Genomic DNA, 22503 nt, shown 5'->3' on the forward strand with positions numbered 1-22503 from the left:
AGGAAAAAACTACTTTTTTTTAGCTTCTCAAAAATAGTTTCCATTACTCTTCAGAAACATTTTTTTTCTTTTCAAAAGCTTGATCAAATACTTTGCTTTTTAATCAAATTTAATCTTTTTTCCTTAGATGAATGTGTTTCAATAGAAGACAAGTGCATGCATGATAAGTGTTGTCATCAAGTGTTTAAGCATGTAATAAGTGATTATTTTTGTTACACCATCAGATTATTTTGGTAAATATCTTATTTTTAAGATTTTGAATCCCTAAATATAAGGAAACTTACATGTTGATATGGACCTGATAATGTAAAGAATATATTTACGGAGTAATTATTTCTTTATCGGATGTCTCCAAAGAGATAAACATGTGCTTATGAATAAAAGTGATTGCAAAATTCTATATCCTATTCTCCTAATGGCTTTCTGCTTAGTTGAGTGAAATGTCGAATATTTGTATATTGGACCACTGAAATTTTCCAATTGGATAAGACTATGGGCTTATAACTTTTGATTTATAAATTAAAAATGATAAATTTTAAGTTGTAATTTTTGACTTATTTTATCTTTTTAGGTTAAAAAATAATTATTTTTTTCTTACCCAAAACTAAATATTTAAAAATTATTTTAGCTTAAAAAACACGTAAAATAAGTCAATTCAAACCGCTCCTAAATCTGACCCAACACATCAGATGCTTAATTCGGACTAGATCGATATATCAGTCGCTTTCTCTAATTGGGAATTTTAATCAAGATTTTCCTTATCCCACTTGATTCTCTATTTTTTTTGTTTTCCATGCGATGTCTGCTACCAACATTGGAGTCCGACTATTTTTGATTCACATCGCGTAGTGGCCCATTTCAGGGAAGCATTCTCTACCAATAATTTTTTGGAAAACTTACATAAATATACAATATTAAGAAAATATTTACCATTTATAGCAATAATTTTTTTTTCACTGAACACTTATAATACATTTATAATACAGTTTTAATACATATTGCAGAGAACTATTTATAAAACATATATAATACAAGTTTTATAGATGGATAATACATTTATCACATATTTTAATAGATTTATAATATATTATGTCAGTTTCTTACTATACAAACATAATATATATTTTAAAACACTTATAATACATTTATATTGTATGCATAATTCACTTTTAATACAAGTGTAGATTTATCATAATATTGCTATGTATTGCTATAAATGGTAATAAATAAAAAATATCGCTAAAATCAGTAATTAATTTTTAAAAAGCACTCAATCAAGTAATTTTTTTTAATTTTTTCATATCCAGCACTCAAACCTGAAACCTCTAATTAATTAAAAAAGGAGTAGCCCCATCCACTGTACCACATCTTTGGTGGTCACTTGATTCCTTATCCCACTTGATTCTCTATTTTTTTTGTTTTCCATGCGATGTCTGCTACCAACATTGGAGCCCGGCTATTTCCGATTCACATCGCGTAGTGGCCCATGCCAGGGAAGCATTCTCTACCAATAATTTTTTCATATCCAGCACTCAAACCTGAAACCTCTAATTAATTAAAAAAGGAGTAGCCCCATCCACTGTACCACATCTTTGGTGGTCACTTGATTCCTTATCCCACTTGATTCTCTATTTTTTTTTGTTTTCCATGCGATGTCTGCTACCAACATTGGAGCCCGGCTATTTCTGATTCACGTCGCGTAGTGGCCCATTCCAGGGAAGCATTCTCTACCAATAATTTTTTTATATCCAGCACTCAAACTTGAGATCTCTAATTAATTAAAAAAGGAGTAGCCCCATCCACTGTACCGCATCTTTGGTGGTCACTTGATTCTCTATACACCTACCTAGCTTTATCCACATTATATTTTCCTTTATTTCATGGCTAATAAATATAACTAGGATAAAAGAAATAAAAAAGACTGAGCTATCATAAACGAGAAATTAAAACCGTACAATGACACGTCCTTTTCCGTATATGATAAGAATCTTCTTTTTTTTATTTTCTCATTTCTGTGATGCTCATTTTGGAGCTCAACTAATTCATGTTCACCTGGAAAAGTCCCATTATTAGAGTAATGTGTTCCATACTACAGACAATTAATTTCATGTTTAAGGCTCGAAATGATATCTATTACTCACCACAATCATTAATAGTCGCGAGATAATAGTGTACATGGGTGGATCTGGGAGGGGTGGGGTGAGGGTGTTCACCTGAACACCTTGATAAAAAATTACACTATGTAAGGTGATTTTTTATATATATATATATATATATATATATAATTTTTATATCCCCTAAATATAAGATTAAAGTTTGATTTAGTGATTTAAATGGGATTTCAAATCACCTTGAAATATATGTGTTTATTATAATGAAAAAGCATGCATAAGGGACAACAAGTATATATGTCATGTTGCTTGAATTTCTATGCTATATATAGTGATTAATGAAAATGGATTTGATAAAGTTGAATTACTCCCACTTGAATTATATTCTTGCCCTCATGGTTGTATAACGGCTGTTAAATGATTTACAAAGGTTTTTAGTTAATTGCTCAGATTCTTATGCATGATGGGGGACATTGAGTTATAGTATTAACTGACTGAATTAATTGAATTTGTAGCTTTCTATACTATTTATTTTGAGTTTTATATTTATAAAAAGATCTACAATATAATACTTATTTTTTATAAAAAAAAAAATGGGGTAAGAGAAGGGAATATGGTAGAGGAAATTACAAGGTGGGAAATCGAACTTCGCTAACCATATGACTGTTCAATAGTCAATCAATTGAGAGTCTATGGACGAACCTGGTGGAAGAAGAGGATGGACATGTCACAACTCATAGCAAATTGAGCCCCGGAGCACCAGGCTTTGTGCCTAAGCTAGTAGCATTGCCCGTGTTTCATCTCTGTTATATCCTTGACGATAATTGATTTTAACAGATTCTAATGTTAAAAAATATTCTACTAGTGACAAGGAGCTTATTGATGCATTGGTGAGTTATAATGTTGAAAAGTTGACTTGTCCTGCATCTATTAATACTAACAAACAACTGCAAGTTGACGGTAGTAGTACTTTCTCCCCGAATAGGTTTGCTAACCTACAAGATGAGGACAACATTGAGGAAGGTGACGAAGAGGATTTGTTGGATCACTATTTTGCAAATGCTGCTAGGGATGATGCAGATATTTCTCCTAGGCAATAGCGCAAAAAAACAAAAAAGAAGCATGAAAGAAAGAATAGTTGGGATGGTAAGATGACTGAGGGAGTTTGTTCTAATGACCTATCAATGAGGTTGACAAAGCAGAATCATATGACAATATCAACAAGATATATCCAATAATTCTAAGAAGAAGTGATAAACTATCAAATGTTGTTGAATAAATTTAAAGAAGAAGACATGAAAAATATACTTCAGTTTACTTTAGAATGTCAACCTATCTTTTTTAGTTCATACTTCTGTAACTTAACTGTCTTCTATGTTTTTATAATTTTACATTAGTTAAGCATTCTCCTATATAATATCTTCATAGAGTGTATAATTAATTCTGTGATGATAATAGAATGCCTAGTGCTCTCAAATTCTTATTTTCTTCATGATTGTTAATTAGCAGAAGGTCGTTACATTATTAGGATTTATAAGGTAAGACATAGTCCCCTTCCTTATATTTAATCCTATAGAGGAATTTAGTTTTTTGCCATATAATAAAAGGTTGTTAGACATATTGTCTAGCGGTAATTTTATTTTATTTTTTATAAAAAAAAAATCACCAAAATTCTTCGAATATAAAATAAGATATATATATATTTTATTTAAATTTGTAAAAGACTATATTCACCTACATTCGATGACTAAAAATTTACTTTTTGCATTGACAACACTCGTAGTGGGGTGCGGAGCATTGTTAGTGGACGTTCATCCGAACCTCTTCGATAAAAAATTATGTTATTTATGTATGATTAAAATATTTTTTTATATATAAATAGTAGATGTTGAACTTTTTTCGGTTAGTTCATGTGTCTATTTCTTAAAATTTTGTACCCGCTTATTAAAAATTTTGACTTCGCCAATACAGTGATTATAGAATAAAAGAAAGTAAAGCTAAATAAATCTTATTATTATTAGGTACTTCTTCTTCTTTTTTTTTGGCATGTAGAGTAAATTAGGAAGTCTATATATACATGTCTCGTTGGACCCTTTCACCTTAAAACTCAAAAGTCTCTCAACAAAAATCACAGAGCTGAAAAAACTCCTCTTTATTTAATTAATTTGTTGAAATTTGTAATGGAGAGAGTAAGCAAAATGGTAAGTGAAAAGCCAGTTGTGATATTTAGCAAGACTGCTTGCTGCATGAGCTACTCAATTAAGTCTTTCTTCTCCGACCTCGGCGTTAACACTGCCGTTTACGAGCTCGATGAGATGAACAGAGCTGGCCGTGAGATTGAAGCCGCGCTTTCGACTCTCGGCTGCAATCCGACGGTTCCGGCGGTGTTCATCGGCGGACAAATGGTCGGTGGGGAAAGTGAGGTCATGAGTCTTCATCTACAAGGGGCCTTAAAGCCTAAACTCAAAAACGTTGGTGCTTTATGGGTTTAATTATAAATTATCATAAATAATCAAAATGGTAATGTTCAGTTTTTTTTCTTCTTAATAATAATACTCCTACCTACCGTTTCGAGATCAATAAGAATTATGGTGAATAGTAAATACTCCTTTATTATGACTTTTTTAGTTAGCGTTTGATCTGCAATGTACAAGTTTTAAGTATGAGGTAGAGTATTAATTACTTTTTAGCAAGAAAAAGGAAAAAAAAATTGTGTACGAATAAGAATTTAACTTGTATCCATTTTGTGTATTTATTTTATTGTAACTAATTGCCTACTTTATTTTTTAGGTAACTAGCTTCACTTCTTAAAAATAAATAATAATTTCTGATTGTATCGTCCAATTACTTGCAAATACTAACGTGAAAAATTGTCCCCAACTCGTATGGAGCTATCAACTAAATTTCGAGTTACAAATTTTTCATTTTTTAGCTGAGAGAATAAATACGTTACAAACTATTCACTTCAGAGCTACAAATTTACATTTTGTATTTAAATAGCCATCAATATTACATAAATTTTAAGTATTTTATTCAAATAACACGTAAATAACATATTTATAACATTTCGTGGTGATTGAAATAACACAACGAGATGGAGCAACTTCAAAAAAGCATTCTAGCATGGAACAACGATATGAGGCCGACTTTTAAAAAAATAAAAATCAGAGTTTTAATTTCGTGTTTTGGTATGAAAATTTCCTTCTCGATAGGAAGTGTTTCTCTAGAATAAGATCCTACACAATGTAAATTTAGATTAATTGAACTCTAATACAATATAGGTATTAAATACCACCGAATGAGAAACCAACAGCCTAGTTGGTCCAAAAGAAAAAAAAACCTCAATTCTTATCGATTTATGTGATATTTTTTTTGATGTTAATTTTATTTCACTAGTAATTTAATTTTTAATTTACTCTTAGTAGACTAATTTATAATTTAATAAATAAATAGTTGACCCGACTTGAAATTGTTGCTCTCCTATGGACTCCAGATTAAAGGGAATTGTCACTGCCGTTGCCCGGAAATCATGCCCGATATGCCTCTGCCGGTTACACTATCGGAGCGCGGCGGTAATTATCCCATGTATGCACGCCTATTGCATCGTTTGCATCCGCAGATGGAGCGATCTGAACAGAAAATGCCCTCTCTGCAACGCCGACTTTGATTCATGGTTTTCCAGAATCAGCTCCTCATCCCGGACCTTCCAGAAAGAAAAATTATCAGCTCGTAGCGAGACTAAGAAGTTAAACTCAGGTTTTGTCTCCTCTAGGCCTAGAGATCGATTGGCGGACCGAAGGTTAGTTTATTTGTCCTTAAATTATCTACCAGTTTGAGCTCATAAACGAAATTGTACTACTAATTTTTAGTGTTGAAGTATAATTGATTTGAAATCTCCTTAAGTTGCTCTGAATTATCCCCAATGAATTAGTGATTTCTTGTTGGACAGAGTGATTAGGAGTAGGAGAGAAGAGTTGAATACTTTTGGCTCCAGAACGAGGCCGTTTCCAAGACGGCGATCGTTTGATCAGATTGGAGCTTTAAATCCAGATGATATTACCAGGAGAATCATTCTCTGGCGTTCTAGGTACTTTTTCTACTAATTATTTGTAATTTCCCCTTAATAGCCGCAGGTTTATCCTATACCATTTACTTACCTATAGGAGTTTGAATTTGGTCTTGAAAATCCTAATAGATGATATTTGTTGACCTGGAATGGTATACTTGGTTGCAGCATATATGAAGAGAGATTGCAGGCTGTTCCTTTTTCATCTAAAAATTGTCTTATGCAGGTAATGATTACCCCAATAGATTTATCCAATTCACTTAATAAATTAGGGGAATTGTGGTAGCTATTATTATATCTACTATCCTGATAGGAAGAACCAGATGGCTAGAAGTTGTCTGTCTTAATCGATTCTGCTTGAGACGACTAAATTTGGTTCTAATCTTTACTGTATTTTAATTTATAGCACATGGATAATAGGAGTACCAAAGAAAAGATGTTACAGAGAATAGAGCCTTGGATAAGAAGGGAGCTGCAAGCTATACTGGGGGATCCAGATCCATCCATTATTGTCCATGTTGCTACCTCACTTTTTATCTCCGAAAATACACATTCAACACAGCAGTGCGCAGGAGGTGATTTTCTTGCTCCACTGCGGCCCTTCTTGCATGAATGTACAGAAATGTTTTGGCATGAACTAAGGTATCTATCATATACTTCTATGAGTCTTTACTTTGACACACAACTTCACTTATAACTTTATGACATTGAGCAGAGGCGGATTTAGGATTCAAAATCTGTTGTTTCAACTTTTAAGATTCTTAACATAGAACCCATTTTATTTTTAAAACTATTAGTCAGACCTACTATTTGTTACAATTATAATATCTTTTTACACATAAATGTATGTTCCTGGCCTGGACACCACGGGGTTATCAAGAAAAAAAAAGTTTGTTCCGTGTCAAAAGTACCGGGTTCAATTGAACCCGCAGCTAAATAGTTGTATTCACTCCTGACATTGAGTATTCACTAACCAACTAATTGCATGACTATAATAGCAATCAAATTTCCATCGAAGTATTTCTTTTCCTTTCAAGACCAAGTATTAGAGTTGGCAACATGAAGTCAATATTTCTATAACATTTATCAAAAACTAACAAACTAATTGCTATGTTCTAATAGCTCAATCAATATTTTGTTGAAGAAATACTTCTCTATTCAAGACCAAGTATCAGAATTGAACAGACTGCAGTCAATCTTTGGAGTGGAACATCTTATTTTAGTAAATTGATTGGCATATAGGAAAAGAGTATCACCTTTGTGCCCTCAAAAGCAGCCATGGGACCTCTTTGATAACTTTAATTGCAAGTAAGGAGAATCCTAATTTGTCTGCTTAAATCTCATCTTACTGATCAGCATCCATAGATGCCTCACTTTCACAACTTAAGCTGAGAATAGGGATGATCAAATCTTCGTTTTGTTATTGTGGTTAAAGTAAACAATTCTGAATTTGATGTTGTTTTGGCAAAAAAAACTTCTAAATAACATCAGATTTTTTTTTTAAAATGGATTAATTTAGATTTTTTAAAATAATGGTGGTGTGGGGCCTAGCTTGCACACAACTCGACTATTATACTGCTTACTTGCTACATACCACTTGCACACATGGTACCCTCTGTTTATCAATGTTTAGGCAGAAGTGAAGTGATCAGTATTTTTTTGTATTTGCTGGGATTTGATTTCTGGTCTCCAGGGTTTGCATCCACCTCAGTGATCAGTGCCACACCCTTTTTGTGCTAAGCTAACATTAGGCTTTGAATCATTGTTTTTCTTCATGCGATAGATTTATAGATGTGAGAACCAATTCCGTCAACCATCTTAGCAAAAGTTTGTGAACATTGAAGACAGTGGATCATGTATGTGTAGTTCCACCTTTGAATACTGAGATGCATCCATGAACTAATTTCTATAGTTATCTTATTACCACCACAGGCAGGAGACTTGGGATATAATCTAATTAGCTAATAGAAAGTAATGTTTGACGTGCTGGTGTTAAACTCATTGCATTTAATTCATCTCCTAGACAGAAAGGGAGATGGTCCATCAAGGTATATCTGTCAAGCTATTTTTCTCTAGAGCCTTTACAGGCAATAAGCGTTCTAAATAAACAGTCCTTCCAGGTTAGAGACCGGAAGTGCCATATTTACCAGCGATCTATTTTGAATTAGAAACTGCTACCCAGTGTTCTGAAAGGCGCTCGCCTGGCGACTCTGCGTGGCGAGGCGATGTCTTGTCGCCTTTTCTCTGCGTGGCGAGGCGAGATCGAAAAGGCGACACGAGGCGACGAAATGGTGAGAGGCGACCAGGCGTGGCTAGGCGAGAAAGGCGCGCCATTCGATTTTTTTTTTAAAAAAAGAACTGATTTATTAATTAAAAGAAAATTTTAGTTTTTTTTTTGTTATTTTGGCAAACCTGCTAAGTCGCGACTTAGCTGCATGCCCGCATCAGTTTCTTTCTTCTTCTCTAGCTGTCTCGCACAAGTCGATTGCTCAACTTCGTCTTTCTTCTTCAGCGATTTCTCAACAGCTTACAGGTACGTTTCTTCTGATCTTCTCTTTAGTTCTTTCTTTTTCTTCTTCTTCTCTTCTTCAGTTTCTTTCTTCTTCTTTTTTGAACTCGACTCAAGCATTCAGCAGTGCTCTGCGCCTCTGCCTGTGTTTTTCTCGTCTCGTTTTTCTAGTCTCTGTTTTTTTTTTGGACTGAGTTCTGAGTTGCAGGTTTGCAGCAATCTGCCAATTTTTTAATTTTGTTTTAATTCTTCTATATTTTCTCTCTCATAAGCAATTTAGTTTTATACTAATTAACATAGTATTTATTTGTCCATAAATAATTATTTCAAGTAGGACGTCTCGGACACTAATTGATGAAGAATCCGAGGAGGAAGATGAGGAGCAATATAATCATAATGAAATGGATGTTGATCTTCAAGATTTTGATAATCTTGAAGAAGAATAGAATTTTAGAGTTCTAGTATTGTTTGTCAATTGTCTTATGAATTATTGAATCATTCAAGTTGTGGACTTTTTGTATCTACGATTAGTTTTTGAATGTTCATTTTGCTAATATATGTTATTGCTTTTGAGATTTTAAATATTTATATATGCAATTAAATATTTTAAGAATTTGGTATTAATTGGCACCTCAATTCAAAGAGGCGAGCGCCTCGCCGCGTGGCGAGGCAGGGCCTTGTCGCCTTTGGAACTAACTGCCTGAGCTGCAATTGTAACAGTGAATAGATGTTCTGTTGAGATGATATCCCCTATTTTTTATAGTTGCTCTTTCTGTAGCTACTTTCAACTAATGTTCTTGTTCCTGTCATTTTAGTTTTTTTTTTCTTTTTTGCCTTTTGGTTTCATTCTTCTTTTTTCAAGTAAAATTTTTATATGCATAGAATTTGAGTCTCTCTTTGCCCCCTCTTTCTCTCTCTTTAAAGCATTGCTGTTTATACCGCATTCTTTGACTTAAATAATAATGTTCATTGTAGGTGCTTTGCCGAGAGTCCTTTGTCTATGCAAACATATGATACTGTGGTGGAGTACAATTCGTTGGACTAATTCACTTGTACCAATCGTCAGTATGGGTTGGCTACAATCCTGGGGTAACAATGGATTGAGAGGGATAAGATAGGGTTGCGATCCAGTGTTGTCATCTGATCATGGCTATAAGGATGTTGGAATCTGAGTTCTTGCGGTGAATGGAAGAGCAAACCACTAGTTTTTCTTCCTCAATAGCCAGTTAAGTTGGTTGAAGAGCCCACTATGCACTGCTTCTTATGGATAAGCATGGAGTCTTGCTTCCTTGGCTTTGGCTAGGCAGGGATAGCATTTCTGTTGTGCATATTCATGGTATCTTTTGTGAAGTCCAAGACACAGGAAAATGTGCCTTTTGTGATTAGCAATCCATTATTAGGAGAGGCTGGAGAGATCGAGAATGCTTAAGTTATATTTCTGCAGATGTTAATCAAAGCGTGTCAGGAGTTCCTGGGGAGTTGCTAGTATTTGGCAGACAATGCCTAACGACCTTTTTGAGCTTAATAAGACTGAGATTACTTGGGAAGAGATTTTGGTGATATTTTGATCCTGGCCCCTAGAGAGTGATCCGTAGTGTCCTCTTCTTTGATAAACTGCCACTAGGCTATTGCACGTTCTGCATTATCTTTTAGCAACAATTGAATTATTATAAAAAAAATTAAAAAATATTTTGCATTGTTCTATTTTAATTTGTTTGTCTTATTTTTTAGTCCTTTTCTGTGAAATCTCATATTTTTTTTCTTACATAATATATGTGGCGTGGCGTGGTTATATAAGGTATATATGACTTGGTATTGTACATCGGGAGAATAATACTACAAATGTGTGGTAATATCAAGGAACTAAACTAAAATTTTAGGTCAAAGAAAGCCCTTTAACAAAGGTTTGGGGTTTAAGAAATGGTTCGGGTAGCATCCCCGTCCATTCGGAAGGTTTAAATTATTCCGTACATTTGGTATAAGACTAAGAGTGTCTATTATGCAAATAATATTGATCTATGAGGTATTATAAGGTCACAATGGTCGTATTTTAAATTTTGAAGTCAAGCAACTCGCGAAATAAAGGTTGGCAAAAATTGATCGTAAGTTTCTCTAATAAATTTTCTAAACTTCGGATCAAATGTCTCAGATCATTTCTCCCAACATGTAAAGAATTATGGGTCCCACGACCTACAAATCAAAGGTCTATGAGTCTAGTTTGCAACAAAAAAAAATCCTCACGTCAAATCGACATTTAGGTAAGAGTTATGCTCGTTTTACCATGAACTGTCTAGGCTAAAATCGGATCGGGTCAAAAAATGATATAAGTCACCAACTCAATGGTTTAAGACCTCAAAACATTTCTTTTCAGTTCAAAAATAGTGAGAAAGCTTAAGGAAGGGCTCCAACGGTGATCTTGAGTGATTAGGGTGCGTTTTTAGCGATTTTTACCATTAAACTTTGCCCCCGTGCCTAGAAACGCGATCTTTACACGTAACAATCGTTTTCTCCTTTTATTAGATGTGTTTGGAGCTATTTTTTCAAGATAGGACCTTGTAGTTCTTTATGTTTCTTCAAGCTTTACACTTGGTCTGCTAAGGTAATCATCTCGGGGACTCTTTTATGATTGTTTTTACGAAATTCTACGGACGTTTCTTCAAGTAAGGATCCTATGGCAAATTTGCTGATTTAGGCTCAGTTAAAAACTATTTATAGGTGCGTATAAGTTGAATATATATAGTGTTTGTGAAGCTTAGGATGTAAGGAACAACTTTTGTGAAGGAACTACGAGCATTCGGATGTTTGTTGGAAAGGTATATTAAGGCTAAGCTCCGTCCTTCCTTTAAGCACGAATACTGAGAAATTTCTAAAACATCAAATGCAATATTTTACCATTCTATTGCTAGAAAGACCTTTGTGAAAGATATTGGGATCGTAGTTGAAGTGTTTTCATGATGCTATTATGTTGATATTCCACTCATTCAATTAAATAGAGTATTCGACATCTATATGTCAGTTTGTCGACCCTCTTGACTATATGTTCATATGTATGAATTCTTATTCTTCTTTGGGTGGTGTAGCTTAAAAAGATTATGAAAGACATTTCATTTACAACCAACCCTTATTCCTCGCTAAAGTGTATTTTGAAATATGTTAAAATAGCTCGTTGATTCCCAAAACTGTCAAATACAATTTGTATGTTTAAACTACTAAAACACTTGATTTTTGAAATCTTGTATTTTGCAAATTATCAAGGAATCCTTAAGCTTTTTATGAACATCTTTAGGATTAAGTTATCTTTCAAAAGTCGAGTTAAGTTTTCAAGCTTATTCAGAAAACATACGAGGTTCCACGAGGCATTTGCATGTTAGACGGAAGTGATTATGAGATTATGAGAATAAGAGTACCAATGAGCCAAGATTGGCTAAGTTCTTGTTACGGCCTACTGTGTGCATTCAAAGTTCATATCATACATGATATGTTATGCATGGACTCCGAGCTATAATCGAAGGGAGGGGCCCCTATTTGCCCACAAGAATATATGTATTGTACAGATGGCCACATGTTGGCTATATGATATCGGTTAGCTACCGGAAGAGACCGTCATTGCTAACATTTGATTGGGTATGTCATGCATTTGCATTAATATATATATTTATGTATTCACGACATAAGATTACACTAGCATACCATGCATATTTAATTGCTATGAGGTCGGATGTCGATCATGGAGGGTATCAAAGTTTTAGTGTCGGTGGTATTTCTATTTTTCTTTTTATAACAACTATTTATGATTCTATTTTCCGCCTTACATATCAGTACATTTTTATTCATACTGACATCCCATTACCTGGGGACGCTGCATTTTTTGTTTCATGTACAGGTCCAGGCAAGAATTTTGATCGGCCACTCTGCTAGAATTTCGGGGTTCAACTGAGAGTTGGTAAGCTTCACCTCTTCCTAGAGATTTCCTAGGATGTTTAATTTTGTTGTACAGTTTGGGTATAGTCGGGGCTTTGTCTCTACGGTGCTTATGACACTCTTAGAGGCTATTTAGGACACACTATTTTGAGTTTGTGTTTGTAGCTTTTAGTCTCTAGCCCATAGACTTGGCATGTATATAAATGTGTATGCATATATATCTTCAATTGCAGCCTCATCGGCTAGCTAGTACTTTATTATTTGGACTTATCTACCTTTGGTTATATGACTTATTGTTATTCAGGTCATGACCTTAACGGTCCAGTATTAGTATTTCAGATGTTGTGTTGTCCGATATTTGGGCCCACGATTTAGTTAGCTAGTATGTTTCAGTGGCTAACTCGATCGATTACAGTATCGAGTGTCTGTCGTGCCTCACCTAGTTTGGGGCGTGAAATTTTCAAAAAGAACATTTCTTTCTTTTTTTGTCAATTCTTTAATTTTAGTTTTTCACATTTTGTGTTTAAGACTACAAGATTAAAGGAGATTTTGGTATATTCTAGAGAAAATGACCAAAATGGTCCTTACTATATGGGTAATGCTTTATTTGGTCCATAATATATTTCACTTGATTGAAATGATCATTAATTTATAACAAAGGTGTTAATTTTGATCCTCAATATATTTCACTTGATTGAAATGGTTATAACAAAAAATATTTAATTTGGTCATTTATTCTAAACCTAACGGATTTATCAAAAAAATAAGTGTTAAATTAATTGTTGACCCTATGTGGCTAACAAAATTCACTATTATTTTTTTATTTGTTAGCTCCAAAGAAAGAACTCCATAAAATTTAACACTATTGTCTCGATTTTTTCCAACAAAATTTACAATTTTCTCTTTCCTGAATATTCCACTGACGTAATTCCCATTTCTATTTCAAACAAGAGAAGATAATAAATTTTGTTAGATAAAGTAGAAACAATGGTGTTACATTTCATGGAGTTTTTCTTAACTGCTAACAAAGAAGACAATAATGGTGGATTTTGTTAGTCACGTGAGGTCCACAATTAAATGTAACACTTATTGATGAATTTTGATAGTCACGTGGGATCCACAGTTAAAATTAATACTCTTTTTTTGATAAATCCATTAGGTTTAGGATAAAAGACCAAAATGAATTTTGGTTAAACATTAAGGACCATCCATAAAAAAAGTTGAGACCAAACTATAAAAAAAAGGGGATAATACACAAATTTCCCCCCCCCCCCCCCCAAACTATAATCGAAATCGTTAGAACACACCTAAATTATACTAAGGTCCTATCACCCCTGAACTAATATTTTACGTAATTTCGTCCTCTTTATTTGACTACATGGACGACTCCGTGACTTCACCTATTTTAGGCCCGTTGGAGATTTGTTGGAGGCAACAAAGACCAATAAAAAGAGGCCACGTGTAATATGAACGTTGAAAAAGATTCCATCTTCATTTTCTTCTTGTTTTTACATGTCCATTAATTTTTCCATTAATTCATCGCATTCTCTTTCTTTCCATTTCAGTTTCTTCTTCTTTTTTCTTTAACCAAGGTTTTTTCTCACTGTGTCTCCCTGGTAAGGTTTTTAATGAGACAACACTCAAGGCGTATTACCAGATGTGTGTACTCTTTTTTTTTCATTACGTTTTTTCTCACTGGTTTTTCTTAGTAAGGTTTTAACGAGGCATAACATCAATTGGTGTTCAGAATAACTATGTCTATTGTTTCTTGTAAAAATTTTATTGAGACACATTACACGTGGACATCCAAAGAGGAGTGTTAGAAAGCAAGTAGGAAGAGCAAGTGGCTGTCCACTTGTTGGTCCTTTTTCTTTACATGAGTGGGCAAGTTACCCACTAATTTTAATCTTGTTTTGGCTATAAATTGTCAAAGTTTGGCAATTGAAATAAAAACATAGATACTGCAATATCTCTTAATTCTCTTTTTATCTCACTCTCTCTTCCTTATTTTGCTAAGTTTAATTTATTTTATAACATTTATTAGCTTTTCTACCATATTATTATCTGCAAAAGTTGAAAATGGACAATTTCTTTTTGGAGTTCAATTAGAACTTCCTTAATAAATGAAATTTAACTTGTTTATAAAAACCAAAGCATTTTCGCTCTTTTCTTTGCTCTTAAAATTTGTCAGGTTAGGTTAAGAGTTGCTCAATAGAATAGATGGCCTAAAGCTAAAATTTTAAAAAAAGAGTTATTTTTAATTAATTAATTATATATATATATATTATTTTCATAAATTCTAAAAAATATTGTGATAGATCATAATTTAATAATTAATTTTTTTTCAAGTGATAGTATAACAGTTCTTTGTAATATTTTGTAAGACAAAAATAAATATATATAAATTATTGTACTTTACATAGTTTAAATTTCTCTTATTGATTATATTTTTGATTTTTTTTTTAATATAATCAATTGTTACATGTACTATCAAAATTATTCTAGAAGTGTTTAAAAATAAAATTAAGACTTCACTTCATTGAATATGCCAATTAGAGTATTATTTTTTTTCTTATATAATATTACGTAATATTTTAAATTACAAAAATTAATACTATAGTAATTATTACTTTTAGAAGACATTCAAAGTTAAAATATTTAAATTTAATTATTTGATAATCTATTTAAATTGACCTTGAAGTGTTTAATTAAACATCTCAAAGAATTGAAGATAATCTTACAAAGTCATTATTAAAACATGGTTGATTTAGATTGAGGCATATTAGACAAATTAAAATTAAGGGATAAAAAGTAATTGTAACAATAAATAGATTTTTTTTATAACAATCTTACATTTCGTAATATTTTTTTTAAAAAGTACATAGGGTTTCTTCCAAGTGTGCTTCTCAGAACTAATATTAACATTTTGCATCGCCTTTCATCAGATCTAGTTGTCTCTTTTATGTACGTAGGTATGTATCTCCTTCATCTTTTGTCTGCTTACTTCTTTTGGTTCTTCGTTTAATCGGTCGAATTTATTTCCTTTTTGTGCATCTTCGGTATGTTTTCGTATTTGAGCGAACTGAATTTAGGGGATTTTTGGTTCTTTGGAGGCCCTTATTTTTTGGGGCCAGTGGCTTTAGGGTTGAGCCGCACTTGGGTTAGGCTAATTCGGTTGGACTGATTTTTCAAACCAAGGATCGAAGGGAAGCCTCGGTGTGTGTAACTGGTAAAATTAGTGTAACGTGAACTGAAAGTCACAGGTTTGAGCTGTGAAATCAGTTTCTACCAGACTAGATAAACTCTTGTGGTCCAGGTTTGAGCTGTGAAATCAGTTTCTACCAGACTACGTACGATAAACTCTTGTGGTCCAGCACTTTTCTGGACCCGCATAGTGCACGGGCTGCCCTTTTATTCTTAGAGGAAGACTTGAGGATTGTGTGTTAGATAGAAATTGTAATGCTTATGATTTTGTTGGACGTCCAAGGAAGAATATGGAATATGGAATATGGAGCAAGCTCCTAAGGATGATTGAACCCTTTCAATTAGTAGCTATAATATAATCATTTTTTTAAGGAATTAGTCTAGGATATATCTTTCATGTTGTTTTCATTTTGTTTTCTCTGTGATAAGTCTTGGCTTCATCTGGGATCGTACAATATCCATGGATTTTACGGATTTAAGCCCTCTACTCAGCTTTCGACACCACTTTTTGTAGAACAGAATAGTTTTTACTTGTAATGATGCAATTCTTTCACGGGTTCCTCTTCCAGGAGAGGATGATCTTAGAATTTTTCATTGGGTTTAGCTCTTTATTGACAAAGATTACATTAGTCTTAACTGGTGAGGCCTTTTGATATCGATAAAGCATATGTTGAAACATTGTTACAAAAGTTTGCTCTTGCTCTTGCTCGTGCTCTAGATAGATGTTTATCTTATTTGCCTCTACGTGTCATTGTATAAATCATGTTTGCTATTTTTCTTCTTCAGGAAAAAAAGCATTAAATGTGGAAAAAAAACACTAGATTTTTCTTCAATGTTTTGTGTATTTGATAATCTTATTTCTCCGAGTAACTGAGGACTCCTTGTGTTTGCTGCAGCTAAGTAACACAAGTCACAGGGATTGGTTCTCCATTCGAGACTATTTTTCCAAGTTTTGAATTACAGGACCAACGATGGCGTCTCAGGAGAAGAGTGAAGTGTTTCAACCACCAACTGCAGTAGACGACAAGCAATTAGAAAGTTACTCATACACTACTTGGGCAGGGAAGATACAAGAACAGTACCTGAAAATCAAAGAGAATGCAGAAACTTACCCTTATGTTTGGGGTTCCTATACTGTTGTATACGGGGGGATTGGGCTCTGGTTTGCCTATAGATGGCGAAGGCTCCGCAAAACAGAGGACCGAGTCAGAGTCCTTCAAGACAGACTTCGCAAACTTGTGCAAGCTGAAGAGTCGACAAGTTCATCTACAACAAAAGCATCCTCATCTTGTGATAAATCAACCAGATAGTTGTGTTTCTTTTTTCATTGAAGTTATCGAGTCACCAATGACTGCACTTGGTCACAAAAATTATCTGGCCTAATGGAGAAAAACCCCCTTGGTTAACTACATAATATACTGCAGTTTGCATTTATTTGACACAATCTTTGTGAAAATCCCCTGGTGTACAACATAATAGAGTGTACTGTTTTGGTAAAACTAAACTGTCTTTTGCACCAAATAATTAATACTGTCGTATAGTCTTTCAAGAAATTTACCTGCACAGTCTGACGTTGATGGTAGTGAGAAATGTTAATTGGTGCAACATATTTTGGTATCTTTTATCTATCATTAGTTTTAGCTACAAGATGTTCGACAAAGCAAAAAGTGTGGATATGCTCTTTTTTAAATGCGAGCTTCTACCTGGCGTATTTTTCAACTGTTAATTGCCACATAATAATATAAAATAATTTTGTTTCTTCTTACTTTATTAATATATATATACCACATAGTAATGTGTAGTAGAGATGATTTAGGGCCCTCAGGCGTGCACAAACTGCTTATGATTTTGAGTGACAAAAAAATGTCTAGAAAAGACCACACACATAAATCTTTTTAATTCCCTTTTGGTCACCTTTAAATACCACTTCATCCCACCATTCTTCTTTGCTTAAAACTTCATTTCTTTTACTTTTGCCTCTAATCATCTTGTCATCTCACGTGTTGCTAAATTTCATCTTCTTTAAACGACTCTCACTCATCTTATTGAGTCGAGGGTCTATAAGAATGTACACGAAATATACTATCCTCTTCGGAGCTTACCCGTAGAATTATAATTTATACTGAATTTGTTTGTTCTTCTTCTTTAAACACTTCCCAACCATACACACACAAACCACTCCGACTATCAAAGATGGATCAAAGATTTGAATTTTAGAAATATGATTAATTTCTGAATTTTATCATAACTCTTTTCGATTTATTGGGTTCATAATCAATTTTTTTGTACTTATTTTGAAAGTTCTAAGCAAAAGCTATTCGAATGAACACTTTATATCTTCCCTACTATCCATCAAAAGAATACTGAGGAATTTATACAACGAGCCAAATTGGGGTCAAGGCATGATTACATATACAGCTCTACTTGTCTAGCTTTACGTACGAAATTTACTTGGTAGAAGCTTTTTTTCTTTTTTTTGTACTTTTTCAACTTGTTGCACATTCCATGGTTGATTGTATAGTAGCTAAGACACAAAATATTTTTGTGAATTATGGCCAATACATGAATATAAACAGTAATTTAAATCCAGAGATTAATTATAATTTCTATTCAACTAATATTTATGCTATATAACTATTAGACTAATTTATGTGTTTCTTTCTTTCTCAGAACATCTACAAATTTTTCTCAAACTTGAATTATTCAAATCATCTACCAACTCAACTTTCAGTTGATATGCACATGTCATATCCTTAATTTCTTCCATTGCTATTCTACTATACAATTTATATTAGTATAAGTCAAACTCTTGTTCAAGTAAATTGTTTTGTTTGAATGAGATGGAAGGGTACTTGTCAAGCAATGTTCACAATAAAATTGGTCTTGCCTTACATATACTTTTTCTGACGAATGGAGTTTGGATGAATCATGAACCCCTTGCAGCCCTACTCAGTGAGTAAAATTGAGTGGCGCGTTATAATAAACATGTCATGCAAGTAAAGTGTGTACGTATGGAGTATGCTGCACAAGTAGGGCAATAGTAAGTTGGGGAACAAGTAGCCATCCCTAATCAAAAGAGCAGGTTTGCATTGCACGTAAAACTCCGCTTCCTCAATCAAAAAAAGAATAATATATATATATATATATATAATGCTCATTCATAATCTATTTAACTTTTATGTACTCATATGTTGCAAATTAAGAAAAATGTTGTATGGTCAGGGACTATAATGAGCTAGCTATACATTTTATTTTTTTAAAAAAAAAAATTTGCTCCCCAGTGAGGATTATATATATGAAATTATGAATAAAGATTTCCCCAACATCTTATTATTACAAAACCATGTGAGAGGAATCATGGAAGCTACAAAATATAATCACATCTAGCCAACATCTTATAATTCCTCTTCCTTGTATATATTCATCAAACCTTGTATTATAAGTAACATGTCAATCTCCTTTTATTCTCCTAACTCTCAACATGACATTGGTCACTACTTTGTTTATTTACTTCTTATTAATCTTATTTCTCTGCAATAATAACCACAGTAAATATGTAGTGGGTTTTAGACTACAACTGCCAGGAGGCAGATCAACAAGATTCTATGATTTCAAGGTTTAATTTCCTTCTTATTTAACTTTTATTAAACAAGTGGTATTTACTACTCAAATCTTCTTTTTTTCTTTTTCAGGTGAAAACTACAAGGATTACTAAGTTATGTAACACAAAAGACATTCCAACCATCAATGGAATGTATCCAGGTCCAGTTGTTTATGCTCAAGAAGACGATAAAGTTATAGTCAGAGTTACTAATGAATCCCCATACAATATCACAATCCACTGGTAACTGATATTAAAGAAAATCTCAATTCTCTTCCCTTTCTTTTCTCATTTTCACATATTATGGCAAATTAAACTTACCTTAGATTCCAAGATTTCATCAGGCATGGCATCAGGCAGAGGCTGTCGTGTTGGTCCGATGGCCCTTCGTACATTACACAATGCCCCATACAAACTGGACAAAACTTCACGTATGAGTTCACTCTGATACAACAGAAGGGCACATTTTTCTGGCACGCTCATGTTTCGTGGCTTCGAGCCACTGTTTATGGTGCCATTGTTGTTTACCCTAAGAAGGGTGTTTCTTACCCTTTCAAGTTCCCCTATGAAGAGCATATCATTATTTTAGGTACATTGATTCAACAAAGTTAGTTATCTTTCTTTTTGAGAAGAAATTAAGTTATATACGCTAGCTAACAGTGTAAAACAATAACTCTATTAACAGATAAATTTACACCATTAGTGTAAACAATCTTTACACTACCAATGCATATAACTTAAACCTTTTTCAGAATAAGAATGTCTCAATAACTAATCTGAAAACAATATTATTTCTGAAGTGTCTCAAAAGATTTAACTTTTACACGCTGACTTTCTACAAGCTTTTGCTATTCTCAAACTTGGGAATTTTACAGGAGAGTATTGGATGAAGGACATGGTGCAAATTGAGCAGGCAGTTTTAGCTAGTGGCGGAGCCCCGCCACCGGCTGATGCTTTTACCATCAATGGCCAACCCGGCCCTAATTATAATTGCTCTGCTAATGGTAATTTTTTACATTCATTACTAAACTTTTAATTCCAAGAACAGGGAAAAATGACAAAAGTTGCATCATTACTTGTCATATTTGCTACCCTTCCATCTCAATTTATGTGATGCACCTTGACTTGATACGGACCTTAAGAAAAAAAGTACCAAGACTTTTAAAATTTGTGATCCAAAAAATGTACTCCCTCCATTCCAAAATAATTAAATTGTTGGAATATGACATACATCTTAAGAAAAAAAAAACAAAGACAGAAATTAATCATGTTTTTTTCATTTTTACCATTTTCAAACTCCATGCTAATTTTCAATACTCATTTAATTCATTCTTGGAACTCAACCTTGAAATTTAATTAATGAAGGGTAAAATTGGAAAAAATTCCAACATCTATCTTGAATAGTGAACAATTCAATTATTTTGAACACTAAAAGAATACTCCAACAATTCAATTATTTTGGAATTGAGGGAGTAATATATTTGTGTAGCTATAAATCATCTCATTAAGGATAAAATGAGAAGTTTCAAGTTAAATTGTTTTTAAATATAGAAATGTATCATTCTTTTTGAGATAAAACAAAAAGAGAGTGCATCACATAAATCGACACACAAAGGAGTACTTTTTAACTGTTTCTGTTAGCTAAAAAGTGTTGTGATTTGTTTCAGATATTTATAAAATAGACGTGGTTCCTGGGAAAACATACTTGTTAAGGTTAATCAATGCAGCTTTGAACCAGGAGCATTTCTTTGCCATTGCAAATCACAGATTGACAATTGTTGAAGTTGATGCAGAGTACACAAAGCCATTGACCACGGACCGAGTCATGCTTGGGCCGGGTCAAACCCTAAACGTCCTAGTCACAGCAGATAAGCCTATAGCAAGATATTCAATGGCCATGGGACCTTACCAATCTGCTAAGAATGTCTCATTTCAAAACATAACATCAATAGCTTACTTCCAGTATTTTGGTGCCACAGCAAATGACTTAAGTTTACCTGCAGCTTTACCACATTTTGATGACAATCTTGCCGCTAAGACAGTCATGGACGGGCTTAGAAGTCTTAATCCTGTCACTGTTTCTAAAGATATTGACAGAAACCTATTCATTACAATTGGACTAAACGTGCAAAAATGCCGGTCCGAGAATCCCCAAAAAGATTGTCAAGCTAAAGGGGGTGGAGTCATGGCTGCTTCCATGAATAACATCAGCTTTAGTAAACCTAATATCTCAATTCTGGAAGCTTACTACAAGAACGTCAGTGGGTACTTCACTCGAGATTTTCCTTGGGTACCCCTGAAGTTCTATGATTTTGTGAATGGGGCACCTAATAACCCTCCTAATGACACAAATTCTCTGAATGGAACTAGGACCTATGTCCTTGACTATGGGACCAAGGTTCAACTGATCCTACAGGACACCAGCACCGTCTCCACGGAAAACCACCCTATTCATCTTCATGGCTACAGCTTTTATGTTGTGGGTTATGGTACCAGAAACTATGATCCAGATACAGCCAACTTCAATCTGGTGGATCCACCATACATGAACACAATTGGAGTTCCAGTAGGTGGATGGGCTGCCATTCGATTCGTTGCTGACAATCCAGGTAATAAACTAAATTGTATCTCTTAATTATTACAGTAAGTTGTACTAAACTCACGGATGGACCATTTTCATGCACAGGGGCATGGTTTATGCACTGTCATTTGGAGATACATTTATCTTGGGGCTTATCAGTGGTGCTCATTGTGAAGAATGGGGAAGGGCCATTAGAAAGACTTCCTCATCCTCCAAAAGACTTGCCCAGATGCTAGATATATATGTGTTTTTATTAGGGTGGAGGTTGACAAAAACAAACCTAGAAAGTTTATATGTTTCCAATTGGAGATTCTTTGACCAATCAAGTGTGCAATAGCCGATACACTGCTATTCTATTTTTCAAAGAATTGGCAATTGTTGACATTTTTAAGTTTGTGTAATAGAATCGGAACTTGTCTTTGTTTTTCCATCCGTTTGTCTTTTGCATCATGACAAAGCTTCCTTTACGCGGCATACAGACATATGCAGGTAGGTAGGGTTTTGGATACA

The 22503-nt window shown here is 33.7% G+C and overlaps 4 protein-coding genes across 6 annotated transcripts; all 4 read left to right on the plus strand.

Annotated features, from left to right (window-relative positions):
* Nucleotides 1-4225: 4225 nt before the first annotated feature.
* LOC129900425 (monothiol glutaredoxin-S7-like) lies at nt 4226-4853 on the plus strand. Its single transcript, XM_055975400.1, has one exon. The coding sequence runs from the start codon at nt 4292-4294 to the stop codon at nt 4601-4603; it is 312 nt and encodes a 103-aa protein (XP_055831375.1). The 5' UTR covers nt 4226-4291; the 3' UTR covers nt 4604-4853.
* Nucleotides 4854-5557: 704 nt separating this feature from the next.
* Nucleotides 5558-10409, plus strand: LOC129899496 (uncharacterized). 2 transcript variants are annotated; one of them, XR_008769543.1, is made up of 6 exons: nt 5558-5910; nt 6061-6198; nt 6346-6403; nt 6584-6819; nt 7300-8710; nt 9662-10409. XR_008769543.1 is itself a non-coding variant. In XM_055974487.1 (5 exons), the coding sequence occupies exons 1-5, from the start codon at nt 5594-5596 to the stop codon at nt 9729-9731; spliced, it is 819 nt and encodes a 272-aa protein (XP_055830462.1). In that variant the 5' UTR covers nt 5558-5593; the 3' UTR covers nt 9732-10409. The 2 variants fall into 2 exon arrangements, 1 of the variants encoding a protein (XP_055830462.1); XM_055974487.1 differs by lacking the exon at nt 7300-8710.
* A 5061-nt stretch (nt 10410-15470) lies between these two features.
* LOC129901549 (uncharacterized) lies at nt 15471-17364 on the plus strand. The gene is made up of 2 exons (XM_055976762.1): nt 15471-15579; nt 16708-17364. The coding sequence occupies exon 2, from the start codon at nt 16783-16785 to the stop codon at nt 17119-17121; it is 339 nt and encodes a 112-aa protein (XP_055832737.1). The 5' UTR covers nt 15471-15579; nt 16708-16782; the 3' UTR covers nt 17122-17364.
* Nucleotides 17365-19135: 1771 nt separating this feature from the next.
* Nucleotides 19136-22421, plus strand: LOC129899241 (laccase-6). 2 transcript variants are annotated; one of them, XM_055974126.1, is made up of 6 exons: nt 19136-19427; nt 19504-19655; nt 19757-20001; nt 20288-20416; nt 21080-22021; nt 22099-22421. In XM_055974126.1, exons 1-6 carry the CDS (start codon nt 19293-19295, stop codon nt 22227-22229), a joined length of 1734 nt encoding a protein of 577 aa, XP_055830101.1. In that variant the 5' UTR covers nt 19136-19292; the 3' UTR covers nt 22230-22421. The 2 variants fall into 2 exon arrangements, with proteins under 2 accessions (XP_055830101.1, XP_055830102.1); XM_055974127.1 differs by lacking the exon at nt 19136-19427 and having other exon boundaries at nt 19527-19655; nt 19747-20001.
* Nucleotides 22422-22503: the final 82 nt, after the last annotated feature.

Source organism: Solanum dulcamara, chromosome 8, assembly GCF_947179165.1.
Source record: "Solanum dulcamara chromosome 8, daSolDulc1.2, whole genome shotgun sequence".
Classification (NCBI taxonomy): Eukaryota; Viridiplantae; Streptophyta; class Magnoliopsida; order Solanales; family Solanaceae; genus Solanum; species Solanum dulcamara.